The 13,189-nt window shown below is 31.1% G+C and overlaps 1 protein-coding gene across 2 annotated transcripts in view; it reads right to left on the bottom strand.

Annotated features, from left to right (window-relative positions):
- The window catches only part of LOC129231811 (multiple epidermal growth factor-like domains protein 6), a 248,360-nt gene that overhangs the window by 179,456 nt on the left and 55,715 nt on the right, over positions 1 to 13,189 (bottom strand). For both annotated transcript variants that reach the window (XM_054866188.1, XM_054866187.1), the window contains exon 5: positions 7,770 to 7,892. In XM_054866188.1, the coding sequence (XP_054722163.1) occupies positions 7,770 to 7,892 (123 nt within the window). The remainder of the gene's footprint in view (positions 1 to 7,769; positions 7,893 to 13,189) is intronic.

Here is a 13,189-nt window from a genome sequence, read left to right as displayed (position 1 = left end):
AAATCGATGGAATGAAAACGGGTCACAAATTTGTTACACAAAGATGATTTTACCCGACATTTTAGTTCTTAAGAAATATTTAGACAGTTGTTAAAAAGTAAGGCCTGTAGTAGCTCTAATACACGCATCGCAACAAAGGCGCAGCGACTGATGAAAGTTTTTCAAGAGTCTCGTAATTGCAACAGAGTGATTGCGACGCATGTATTACAGATGCCGGCCGCAAGTTTCATCAATCACTTTAAAACTTTCTTAAGTCGTTGTGTAAAATTGTCTTTTTTTATAATAAATTTGTGACCTGTTTTGCATTCATTAGTTTCTGGCTTTGCGTGCACGTAGCGCGTCAGCGTTGAGTTTGTGGCCATATGTTTCTTAAGATTCTTGCTTCTTATTCTCCTCTCTAACACCTTTTAAAAATTTTCCCAAGAGTTTAAACTCACCCTGCATACATGTATATCATATGCTAGTATGTAAGTGTTAGCTCGAGTACGTACGCGTATATACGTCGTGCCTACATGAGTATATAAGTGTTCGTATATGTACGAATATAAGCGGGTATATACGTGTATAGTCGAATGTTTATCTGTATAGATAAAAAATACTACGAGATATCCAAATACGTGTTTATTGGTGCATTTATGTAAATACGTATATATACGTGCCTACAGGAGTATATGCGTATGCATGCGCATATACTCATATATTTAACCTTGTTTACTGTAAAAACAATACATATTAAGTGAAATTAATACTTAATTTCTATCTGCCTTATACTTAAAGATTAAGTGATTTTAAAAGAACAATATTCGTTAAGCCTAATATTATGACCACTTTACCCCATCTTACTAAAATTGTTCTAAAAAATTATTCAAAATAGATTCAACTAACTGCTAATGAGTATGAGTTCTTGAGACATGTAAGAAGCTTCCTGCGCAGTCAATCTGTTCATAATTCTAACAAACAAAATTTCCCAAGGAAGTTAAAAAAGGTGTTTATATTTTAAAAAAATTCATAATCACACAAAATATTTTTTTTCACCAAATGAAATTTTGCCAGTTGTAAAATTTTGTATTCAAAATGTAGTTTCTAACTGCACTACTCTAAAATAAAATTTTCACATTCATTCGAACATTTACTTCTAAGGTATAGCCATTTATTTGAATTATGACCACTTTACCCCATTGACAACTTTCCCCCACCAGACCCTAATTGAGATCTACTGGTGTTCAGTGCAGTATTTATTTAGTGAATATGAGGATTTTAAAAAGTTTTACTGCTTAATGCAATTTTTATAGTGCATGCAGGGTAAAGAGAATGGGGCAAGGTTAAATAGTTAATTTCTTGTACTTATTCATGAATTTATTAAATCACTTACGTATTCATTAACTTATTTATTCATTTACATTCCTTCAAGAATTTTTTTTTATTCATTCACTGTTTGGTTCAATCATTTATTTTTCTCATATTTTAAATTGATTACTTTATATATTCATTTGTTGTTTTATAATTTATTCGTTTACTCATTAATTTGATGAAAATTATTTTTAATAATAAATAAAAAAATGCTTTATTAGAAAAATATATTTTTTTTCACTTTGCCCTACGCCAAAGGAAAAAAAAAATTGACAAATTTCCTTTTTTCTTCGAAGGAAGAAACTTATTGTCAAAATAAAAAATATTTAAAAGCAAGTTTTTTTTAGATAATACATTGTTTATTCTTTATGTACTGAAAGTTGAATTAATTTATCAAAAGCTCACACTGAAAAAAAAATAGAAACATCACTGATTATTTCAATGGAACGTTTCGGGATTTCACAGGTTTTCATCAATTTCCTGCGAACATTAAATATCTTTGGCAAAAAGTTTTCCAAAGTACCAAAAGTTACACAATTGTAGACTTCTCACTGTTGTGAAAAATATTTTCAGTTACCAGTTTAACTGAGTGCATTTATAAGGTCTATCGGCTTCCATACGGTTACGGCCCGCCCAGATTGACTCAATTCCCAATCAGAGAGAATAAGTCTAAATTCCGTAGCTTTGCAAGAATTGCAGACAAGTGAGATCCTTGCTACTTGCAATTCTTTCTCAGCTTTGCCCATGGTTGCAGAAATGCTTTTGGAGCTTTGTTGGTAAATCAGGAGGGTGCTAATCTATTTTTTAAGCCTAAGTTTTTTTGAAGGTTCCAGAGACATGGCTGACTTTAACCGGGGATGCTTTTGGATTCTTCAGAAAGATACCAGGATATTTTCAGGTAGGTTACTGAATCGCAGAGGAGAGCATTCCTATATTTTGCAAGATATATTACTGGCACATTAGCTGCTTAATACTTCCCCAAAAATGTTTGTACAGCGCACTGTTACTTGTTTTAAAGTAACTTCAAGTTGAATTTCCTTACTGACAGTCTACATTCACGATGGGTTTATTGAAAAAACTGCTATAAATATTCAAAAAATGCACAAAATTTTGACTGCTGGTCTTATCAGTGATATAGAAACTGACATCATTACTTTCACCTGAACAGGAGCTTAGGTTCGTATAGAAATTTTGTTTGCCTAGGAGCTAATGTATTTTAGTATTTTATATGCACTAGGTACACTTACTAGAAAAACAAAAGAAAAAACCAAATATATCATCAACTGAAACTGTATTTTTTTTTTACTTACATCACTATCATTCCAATCTGTCCATAGAAATTCTTTACATACTATTCAAAAATCAGTTCCAATACAAGCAACTAACTTAGTTTAATGCACCGAACAAATCAAATTTAATTTAAAACTTTTGTAAATTTCCGCGAAAAGAATGCAATAAGGAAAATGCCTTAATTAAATTACTGCTCTTAGATTCTATTGTGATTGCCGAACTCTAGGATATTAGCATTTCTCTCTCAGACTAATTAAGCTTTTTTGGATTAATTAAGTTTTCATCAGGTATCAAACTGTAATCGAATTAAGTCTTACTGCGAAGAAAAGTTAGTTACAAATGATTTTGTATGAATCATGAATTTAGTCCAGAATTAAACCAGTTTACTGTTGTATGTGAAAATTAATTTTTCAACATTGACTTTTTCTCAATTGTCTCATGCTCTAAATTCTATGATATACAAATTTTTAACGATTAAAATATTTTTTAAACGAAATCTAATCCTTTTACATCTATATATATAAAAATGAATGTTTGTCTGTATGTCATCCATGAACTCAAAAACTACCCGGCAGATTTGGCTGAAACTTTCACCGTTTGTTATTTTTGGTACTGGGAATGTTTATAGACCAGTTCGAAAAAAATCCGATCCATAGTTCCTTTTTTATTCCAATTTAAGTCACAATCCATTGGATAAATACGAATAAAATTATCGGTTGCAGAAATTAATTCGCGTGAAAGATCTCATTGATAAGAAGTTAGCTGTTGCCATTTTTCTTGAGTTTGAACAAATAAATTCTTTCTTTATTGTTTTATGGCTTTTCATGCAACGGGGGGATTTAAATCTTTTTCTATTTGATATTTTTAGTGATTGATTGATCTTGCAAACTGCGTGAGTACAAAATTTGAGTATAGTCACGGCTTCACTTGATACCTGGACCGATTATTATGAAAATTGCTATATATATGTATTTTTCCACGGAGAAGGTGCATAATATGCTCATTGAAGCCACTCGCCACCAGGTGGCACTGCAGAGTAGCAACTTCTGCCCCGTTCAACCGATTGTCATGAAAATCAGTATAATGATGTATTTTTTTGTTGGCGTAGCAACGCGCGTCGGGTACAGCTAGTTATTTAATAAATAGTGATTTACAACGTTCGGAATAATTGAGCAAAATAAAGGAAAAACGGCTTTCATACTTAGATTCTGGAAGCAGTTTTCCGTAAAAATTAACCAGAATAGTGCCAGAAGCATTCTTTATGCCACTCAGTGTAATATATGATGTAGTGAGAAGCAAAGGGATGTAAGTGGCAAAATTAAAAATTTGGAGATAACTAGTACACAATGCAGGTGAACCTCTGTCTTGGGGAAAGAGATGGTACTAGTAGCCCTGGTAGTTGCTGCTATACAGCATGATTTAGAAAAAAAATCAATGAAAGCCTACCTAGGATCTAATCTTTAAACGAGTTTTACTCAAAACTTGAAAATGTCTACTTATATCCCTTTGCTTCTCACTGCCTCATATGATTTTTGCTTAGCTTTGAAAAAAATCAGCAGCATTAAATATTTAGAAGGTTGCAATGACGTTACTGTAAAATAACTTTAAATGAAAATAAATAATCACATTAATGCATTGCTTAATTATTTGGAAGAACTTTCGCCAAGTGTTTAGTATTTATTATTCTCAAGTACCTCTTTGAAGAGGTAATGGTCTGCAAATTTGAACCAAACGTGTTTATAGCATTTTTTAACTCAATATTTTACAAATGATTCAAAAATATGCGTCTAAATAATGACGATGTAATGAGGAATTAAAGACATTCTAGTTAGTGTCTAAAAACAATCTAGTTAGTGGTCAGCTAATGGGGTTTAAAATAGTTTAAAATATTGTGTAAAACTATTGTGACTATCAGCTCAGTATACTTTTTGGTTCAAAAGTTGAATCCAAGAATGAAAGGTTTATTACTAATAGTTTGTGTATTATCTATTGGTTGATATTCTGACTTCAGATTGTCTTAAGACAGTTTATTACGTTTCTTGTTATCTCTGCTTAGTATAGTTTATTAACGGGATGACTAGATACAGAAAAAATATAAATATTGTGGAAAAAAGATCTTTACGACCAAACCACAGATTTTCAAGCTTGCAAATAAGACCAATAGATGTAGATGTATAATCAGTCTTATTTAAAAAGTCCTTCTTTTTAATTAGCATTACCTTTTTTGGTATTTTCCATCTAAAGCAGGTGGAAAGTTTTTGAAACCTATAGAAACAGTGCATACATTCCACCTCTATTTCAAAGAGTTAAAGCTTTAATATTTTCGTATAGTTTAACAAAAGTTCTGTAGAATGATTTATTCGAATTATTCCCCCAAACACGTTTAAAAGTAAAAACGTTGTAATTCGTACATCATTTGCTATCTAATTTGGACAGCAGTTTAGAAAATTATTTTCAAAAACATCCTCCGTAGAAGTATTAGATATTTTATTTTGTTATAACTGTTTGTCATTTCGGTAAAATAACATTATATTTGTATTTCTATCCACTAAATATTTGTTATTTGTTCATGAAATTTTAAATTCAATTTCAAACCATGAAGGTATTAGGGCAGGCAAAGGAATGTTTTCACAAGAGTTTAATCATAGGGAAAAAGAAGTTGAGTTTTTATTTATAGTTACTCTCTTCAGAATTTTATTTTCATAAGATTGCCTTTTGTGCTGATATATTTTTCTAAATACCAATATTTGATCAGTAAAGAACATCAAAAACTAGTACGGATAAATGCTTAAATATTTTTAAAAGAACTTAATTAAATGAGTTATAAATATATCTTGCTGCTTAATCATTTAAATTCAAATGCATTCTCCATTATCTAAATAACAAGTCAAACGAGTATATTTTTTTCAATAGAGATATAACACACACACAAATAAAAAAAAAAGAGTTAAAAGTAAAAAATCATTTATTGCCTTGTTTTAGGAAACTTGGTTCATTGAATTACGTATAAAGCATATACAAATACAAAGATTTACACATTTTATTTTATATTGTAACAGCAATGTGTAACGGCCATAAAACTTTAAATACCTAAGCATTTCGGTTATCTAAATTCTGCAGCTTAAAAAAATAATTTGTCTGCTTCATTACAATTTTGGAAACTTACTATTTTTTATTTTATTAGAGAGAACATTATAAAAATCAAAATCGTATTTATCTTCATTAAAAGAATGTATCCATACACATTTTTTAGTCTCTTCTATGTAATGTTTAAAAAATGGTGTAATAACGTCACAACGAATTGTAAACAAAATCAGCACAAGCTATTCTCTGTCACAATTAAAAGGATCAAATCTGTACCTCAGAGCAAGAGTAAGTCCAAAAAATTGCGATTTTCCGTTTATTAAAGCATTGTATGCAGAATCTTATTCCGGATCCAACCATATGAACGTAACACTGAAAATCATTCTTTGTAATAATTTACCAGTGTTAAAAGCGCAAGACTAATCCTTTGTATGCACCAAGCGACAGTTTTCACCCTCTTACAAAGTAGCGATTATGTGACATACGTCAGTCTGTCTCTGTGGTACAGAAATTTGGAATGTCATCTTGATGTACGTACGTATCGGCTGGAGACAGGTAAACGGCAGTATCTGCAGAAAAGAGTTTTCGAGATATTTGCAAAAACCCGTTTTGGATTCAGTACTAGCAATTGGGAAATATCGGAATTAATCCTTCCTTCGCTCCATTTTTTTTCCAGCGGAAATCAAATACGCAAGCCTTGTACAAAAAAGCTTCATACAATAGATGACAAAAATGCAAAAAAAAAAAAAAAAAATAAACAAAAAGATAATAATTTGAATTTTGACATCTGGAATTCAAATTATGTTTTCGCAATCACGTGTGCGTGTGTATGTAGGCGTGTGTGTTTGTGTCTGTGTGCAGGCATGAGTGTGGTGGTGTGTGTATGTGTGTGGTGGTGTGTGTATGTATGCGTGTGATGTATGTAGGATATGGACGCAACTTGAGGCTTTGCTCGCTATAGGGGCAGCATCGTGAGGCCGGTCAACGGTGGTGCTGCCGAGGGTGACGGGGAGAAAATAAAATCATAGGAATTCAAAACAGTCAAATGAGAACAATAAGCAATGTGATTGTTCAAGGAAACAGTTATTGCCCTTTACCTGCCCACGGCAGATTTGGTCTTTGAATCGAGTTTTTCAAAAACATAAGACTATTTTTGCAACTGACCTGCAATTATGCACTGTAAAAAATTTTGTGTAACTTTACTCCGTAAAATCGAGGGCAGCTACTGCTCTGGAGTAACTTAATTGATATAAATCGTATAAAGTTACACATCGCTTGTAGAAGGTTACAGCATGGTAATGTAACTATAGCGTTACGTCTTATTTATTACTGTGTTAGGTTACGCCAGAGTTTTTTGTATGCTTACAGAGAAATTGCTTGAAAGGTTACAAATTAACAAAAAATTAGATTTCATCTGAATTTCTTGAACGAGTGCTTATTTGTAAGTAGACTTATACTTCAAGTTAACTATTCAATGGTTTAAATTATCCAGATATATTAAATGATCAAGTTATAATTTCACCTTTTAAATTGAAATTACAAAGATAAATTAGTAGGTAATACTTGAAATTTCCTTTTAACAGTATAAAAAATACGTCCTGGATACCCCTTCTTTACAGCTCTTTTAACTATTCGTTTATTCAATATTTATCAAGCTTATGCTTTTTCACAACCAATATACACATTTTAATGCACAAACAAGACATTTTTATTGCACTAAGAGAGCAAAAAACCTAAGTGGAGTCCAAACTCACAACGCGAGTCTCACAGACGGGTCGCAAGGCAAGAGCGTTTTACCGCTTGGCCACCAAAGCCGGTCTTCGTTTCACTAATAAGAGTTTACCGATCCTGATCTTTACGCATGCGCTTTGAATTCTTCTGAAACCATAGAGCAAGGTTCCCTCAACAATTTGAGTTTTTAAAACAATAAAACTACACACTTCAGAATTCATGTAACATTTCACGCATTAAACTGGTTACCTTACACTTTTTTTTTTTTTTTTTTTTTTTTACAGCGTGTGTTCAACTTAAAAGACCAATTATACCTGAACATTTTCTTCCATCTCTTGCCAATTGGTAGCCTGGTGAACATCTGCATGATGCTCTTCCGTTATCATTTTCACACTTCTGAGAGCAACCACCGTTATCCCTACCGCAAGGATCTAAAACTGAAAAAAAAAAAAAGAAGTTAAAAATTCACCACATACTTATAAAATACGGTTCAACGGATTTCGATGCAGCTTAATAGAAACTCGTTTACCCAAAATAAGTCATAAAATTTCCCGTGTCAAATCCGTCTAAAAACTCGTTTAAAAAAGTAGCGAGTTAAAAAAAAATCTTAATATACCTGCCGTCAGCAGCAGTGAGTGACTGTTTATGACAGTCCCGTGTAATTATGCCACAGTTTAATAGCATTCAAGTGCTCCTAAACCGTCTTTAAATAATTGCGTTCGATAGAACCACTATTTCGGGATGTCTTCATTACAGTTACTTTTTTTTTCTTTTGCCGCTTAACATGTTCACTAACCGATTAACACGCATGATGGGAGAAATATTTCATTATGATATAAATTATTCGAGCGTGTTATTTCAACAAGGGTTCATTTATTTCAGAACATATTTACCTGCTGTTTAAAAAAAACAAAAAATGTTTAAAGAGATGCGAAAATGTTTTGCAGTTATAAGCTGTTTTGAGTTTTGTTCATAATGTCTGTGTGGAAAAAAAAAACCGCTTATTATAAGCATTTTGTTTTTTAAATAAAACATATAAAATTGGTGATATTTTATTCAGTGACGAAGTACGAAAATCAAAAAATCACCCTTGGCTGTTATAACTGTGAAGGTATTTTTTTGAGCAATCACGATTGCTTATTGTTCTCACTTGACAGTTTTGATGTCTTATGATTCCCCCTCCCCCGCTTCCCTCTGCAGCACCATCGTCGGCCGACCGCCTCACGATGCTGCTCCTATAGCGAAAATCGTCTCCAGGTGGAGTCCATATCCTACACACACACACACACCTACACTCACATACACACACCTACACACACCTACACTCACATACACACACCTACACACATCTACACACACGCACACACACGCGCACACAAGCACATACACGCACACATACACAAAACACACACACTCGTGACTGCGAAAAACATAATTTGATTTCAAGATGTCAAAATTCAAATTTTTTTTTTTCTTTTTTTGAAATTGAACTTAAAAAAAAAAAGACGCACTTATTCTCATAAATGAGTGAAATGCACAAAATGTGTGATGGAGGCGGGAACATAAATTTTAGCAAATCATTAAAAAATATCTAATAATGTTGTGTTACAATACATTACAAATGAACGAGCTTTTAAAGAATTTGATCCATTCAACAGGATGAGCATAAAATGATAGACGTGTTTCAAAAAATTATATATATATATATATATATATATATATATATATATATATATATATATATATATATATATATATATATATATATATATATATATATCTGTTACAAATATTCATTATGTGTGCGAGCCTTTTGCTGTGCAACAAACATCTAATCTGTATTCCAGTTCGTTCCACACTCCGTGTTTTTTTTTTTTTTTTTTCTAATAGGGTTGCGTTAAAGACGAATGAGAGTAATATAAGTAATGAAATGGGTAATGAAAAATTGACGCAATTATACGCATAACACTAAAACTCTATAAAAGTGTAAAACATTAAACACCCTCATACGTGAGTTTATAAAAACAAAAAGTATTAAGACATTAAAAGTATTACAAATGTCATGAAGTTACACGCTTTTTTTCGATTTGATTACTTAAAAAATCCGTTTTCGACATAAACTGGTCTGAAAGATACAATAAGTGTCTATTTAAGTTACTAATTTTACTCTAACCTCACGCATAATCAGATTTAAAAATCTGTACTATTTTATAATGTTAGTGCTAAATTTAGCTTCAGATACTGTTTCAATTATAAAATAGTTTTTCGTCAACCTGCTTTCTCTAAAAGTAAAAAATGAAAAAGAAAAAAAAAATAAGTTAATGATAAAACGCATTAAGGAAAATGTCAGTCCTTAAAACGTCGATTTGTTTAAAAACCAAAAAAAATGGAACTCTTAATATTATTTTACCTATTCATATGGGTTTAAGTAAACTGGAAATTGACACATACAAAATAATTCATGGGGAAAAACAAACAAAATGTTGTAAAATTGTTTGACATACGTCAAATATCTTCCTTTTTTCCCAGTTTTCGTTCAATTTAATCTCTTTACATCTTTATGCTTTTACACTTAATTAATAACATATTTTACACATATTTGGAGTTACTTTGAAACTAACTTTTCAGAAGTTGTATTGCGAAAAGTATTAGGAGTCATGAAATCAGCATATACTGACTATGATCTAAGAAGAGGGTGTTTGCCATTGGAAAAAAAAATCAATGAAAATAGTTCAAACCATTTCACTCAAATATGGGACCTGTAGTCGTTTCCCAGAGCAAATTGAAGTTCGGTTAATTGACCCAACCAATCAAGAAAGGCCATCAAATGCACGGAATGAGGTTTCCTTGGAGATAGAAACCGCCTCTGGAGAATCAAGACCAAATGATTCGAAGCGAAAGAGGAAATTCTCCATCAACTTTCCAAAATTGCGAAAATACACCACTGGAAATATTTTTGCTAGGCTATAGAGGCCAAAAATTTTTTAAGTCAAAAACTTTAAAGATGCTAGCAGCTGTATCTCATTTTTTAAAAAAATACTCCAAATAAATTAATCTTTTTTATATAGTTGTGTTATACATGAGCTTTACAAAAAAAACAGTATGTTCATACTCTTTTTTAAATTTTCTCATCTCACCCAACATATATGTTTTTATATATATTCTGAAACTTTAAAAAAATTGGCTGATAATTCGAAGCTTCTAATTATATGCATTATATGACTTGGCAATCAATGCAAAAAAACAATATATTTATGCTGTGTAACAACTTTGTTTTTTTTTTTCAAATCACTAATGTGCACTAATGAGAAAATAATTACCAGTTTTGCAAATCGAAAGCAGACGCTCAAGTTTACTGGGTCATTCGTCAAAAAGTGTAACTTTTCTGTCACACGCCTTCAACAGTAAAAACTTTAAGGAACAATTTGTTTAACAATGTTTTTCAATTTCATCAAAAATATATCTATTTAAACCTGCCAACAATTTTTTTAATAACAATTTTTATTTTAGTATATTTTTGGTTCACAACAATGTGAATTCTCACCTCCATGGCATGTCACACACCTTGTGTGACTGTTTTGCTTAATAACTTGTTTAAATAAAAGTATATGCTTGTTTAATTATTAGTCCTACTAACTATTCCTGTACTACACAAGTGTCTCAAATACTAATTGTTTAAGTGTATTTATTTTTTTAATATTATGTTTTAGTTTGTTTTAGTAGGATAAGGAGTCATGTCACACAATAAATTCTCACCTCCGTTACCTAAGCACAAAATGACATCCCTCATTAACGCGTGGCAGTAATGACATCAAATTTTATTTTACATGATACAAGGGAGCCCTCTTGTTTACTTTAAGCCTTTAAAAAGTTGAGGTTTTTGTAGAAAAACAAGAAGCTAGATTTTGCTTTAAAAACTAAAAGCCGTTATTGTGACTTCTCACCGCCGTGAACTTGAATTTCAGGGATGCAAATCAATGTGAAAAAAGAAATGAGCAGTGTTTCTCATATGCTTAACATGTGCCGATTGTAGTAAAGAGGAAAAAAAATATTTCCCCGAAAAATGTATCCATTACGCCGATATTAATGGAAAGTTCCTCACCTCTGTGACAAACCTTACCAATGTCATTATTTCTGAGGTGTAAATAAATGATGGAGTGTAAACGCATCAATCTTAGGCATTCTACCAAAATTAAAAATTGCTAGTATAATCTCAAATTTCCTAAATACAATTTTCAACACACATTTGAACTGAAAGGGTAACTACTAATTAAGCCGTACTTAAATTAAGAGAGCTTAACATTAGATTCCCACTAATCATTAAAATAGCTCATTGTTTGCACAATTTTAAAAAAGTACTACTTTGATATTAAATTGGCCTCGATTTTTAAGCATTAAAAGTTTTTTTTTTTTTATTTCCATAAATGAGGCATTTTTTTAAATTTTTTATTTATGAGTAAAATAAGTGAAACTTAGCCGCGCCATTGTTTATAGTTACTTCCTGTTGGTGACACTTTTATGTAAGAATTTAAAAAAAAAAGAAAAAAAAAAAAGGTTTCGATATTGAAAAATATTTGCGTTCAAAAGTTACATTTTCTGGAAAATGACCCTACTGCACAACTATAGTGAAACAGTAGCAATGCTCATAGAAGTGTCACCGAAGAAACATTAAAAGAAGCTAAAAATACAAAGCTTCCATAAAGAAAAATCCGAATGTGAATGGTTTTAAACATAATTAAAAAAAAAAAAAAGCTTAAGCGTTGAAGATTTTACCAAGTTAATGTGAAGTGATGTAGTTTACTCACCCCTCTTCTCCGTTAATAGCTTTGCATAGTTAATACATAGTTACTCTCTCCTCCTCTTCATTAATAGCTATGTATAATTGATATAACAATTATTGAATTGATAGGAAAAAATTTAATCAGTGGAAAAAGAATCAGTTTTTTACATGTTTAATCAACGAGATATTTCGTCTAGAACCGCAACATAGTTGCCTCGCCGACTGATTAAAGAAAAATGTTTAAAACCAAAACATTTTTAAAATTACCAAATAAAGTACTTTTGTCTCTATTCTACGCCAAAATCAAAGTAAAAACCGTCGTTTTTGCACATATTTCAGCTCAAAAATTATGTACGTTTCAAACTTTTCCATATATACGCTAAAATGTTGATTTCCTTGCTCTTCTAAAAACGACTGTAATAAATCCATTTTTGAACACATGCTAATCCAACAATTGTTTTCTTTAGAGTTAGTTCAAAGCAAATTTGTCTTTTAGTTTGGGAGTTATCCATCGCTTACATTTTTCTGTGCATATTCAAGTAAAAGGTGGTGGATTTTTTTTAAACTGTTAAATTAGATTTACAACTGTCAAGTAAAAAAAGAGAATGGCTGAAATCTTTTGATGAAAAATAGTTTTTTTTTATTTTGATTCAGACTACCCCCTCAAAAGTAAGAAAGGAGTACGATGGGGGGCATAGAGAGAAAAAAAAAACAATTGACACAAATTTCTTCATTTTTAAACGTTATTTATAAATTTTAATTTTCCAATTAATTAAATATCTAATTCACTTTTGGAATTCGTTTCTTTTATGATATTTTGAAGACGCAATAAACATTCTTTAATGCCTTTTCAATAATCTTTTAAGTTTGAGGAGAAAATATTTAGAATGATGATTATACGTATAGTCATATTTGAGCTACAATCTTCTTGCCTCGAAGAAACGTATAGAACAC

Source organism: Uloborus diversus, chromosome 10 (genome assembly GCF_026930045.1).
Source record: "Uloborus diversus isolate 005 chromosome 10, Udiv.v.3.1, whole genome shotgun sequence".
NCBI classification, from domain to species: Eukaryota; Metazoa; Arthropoda; class Arachnida; order Araneae; family Uloboridae; genus Uloborus; species Uloborus diversus.
This window is presented reverse-complemented; position numbering and strand designations above follow the sequence as displayed.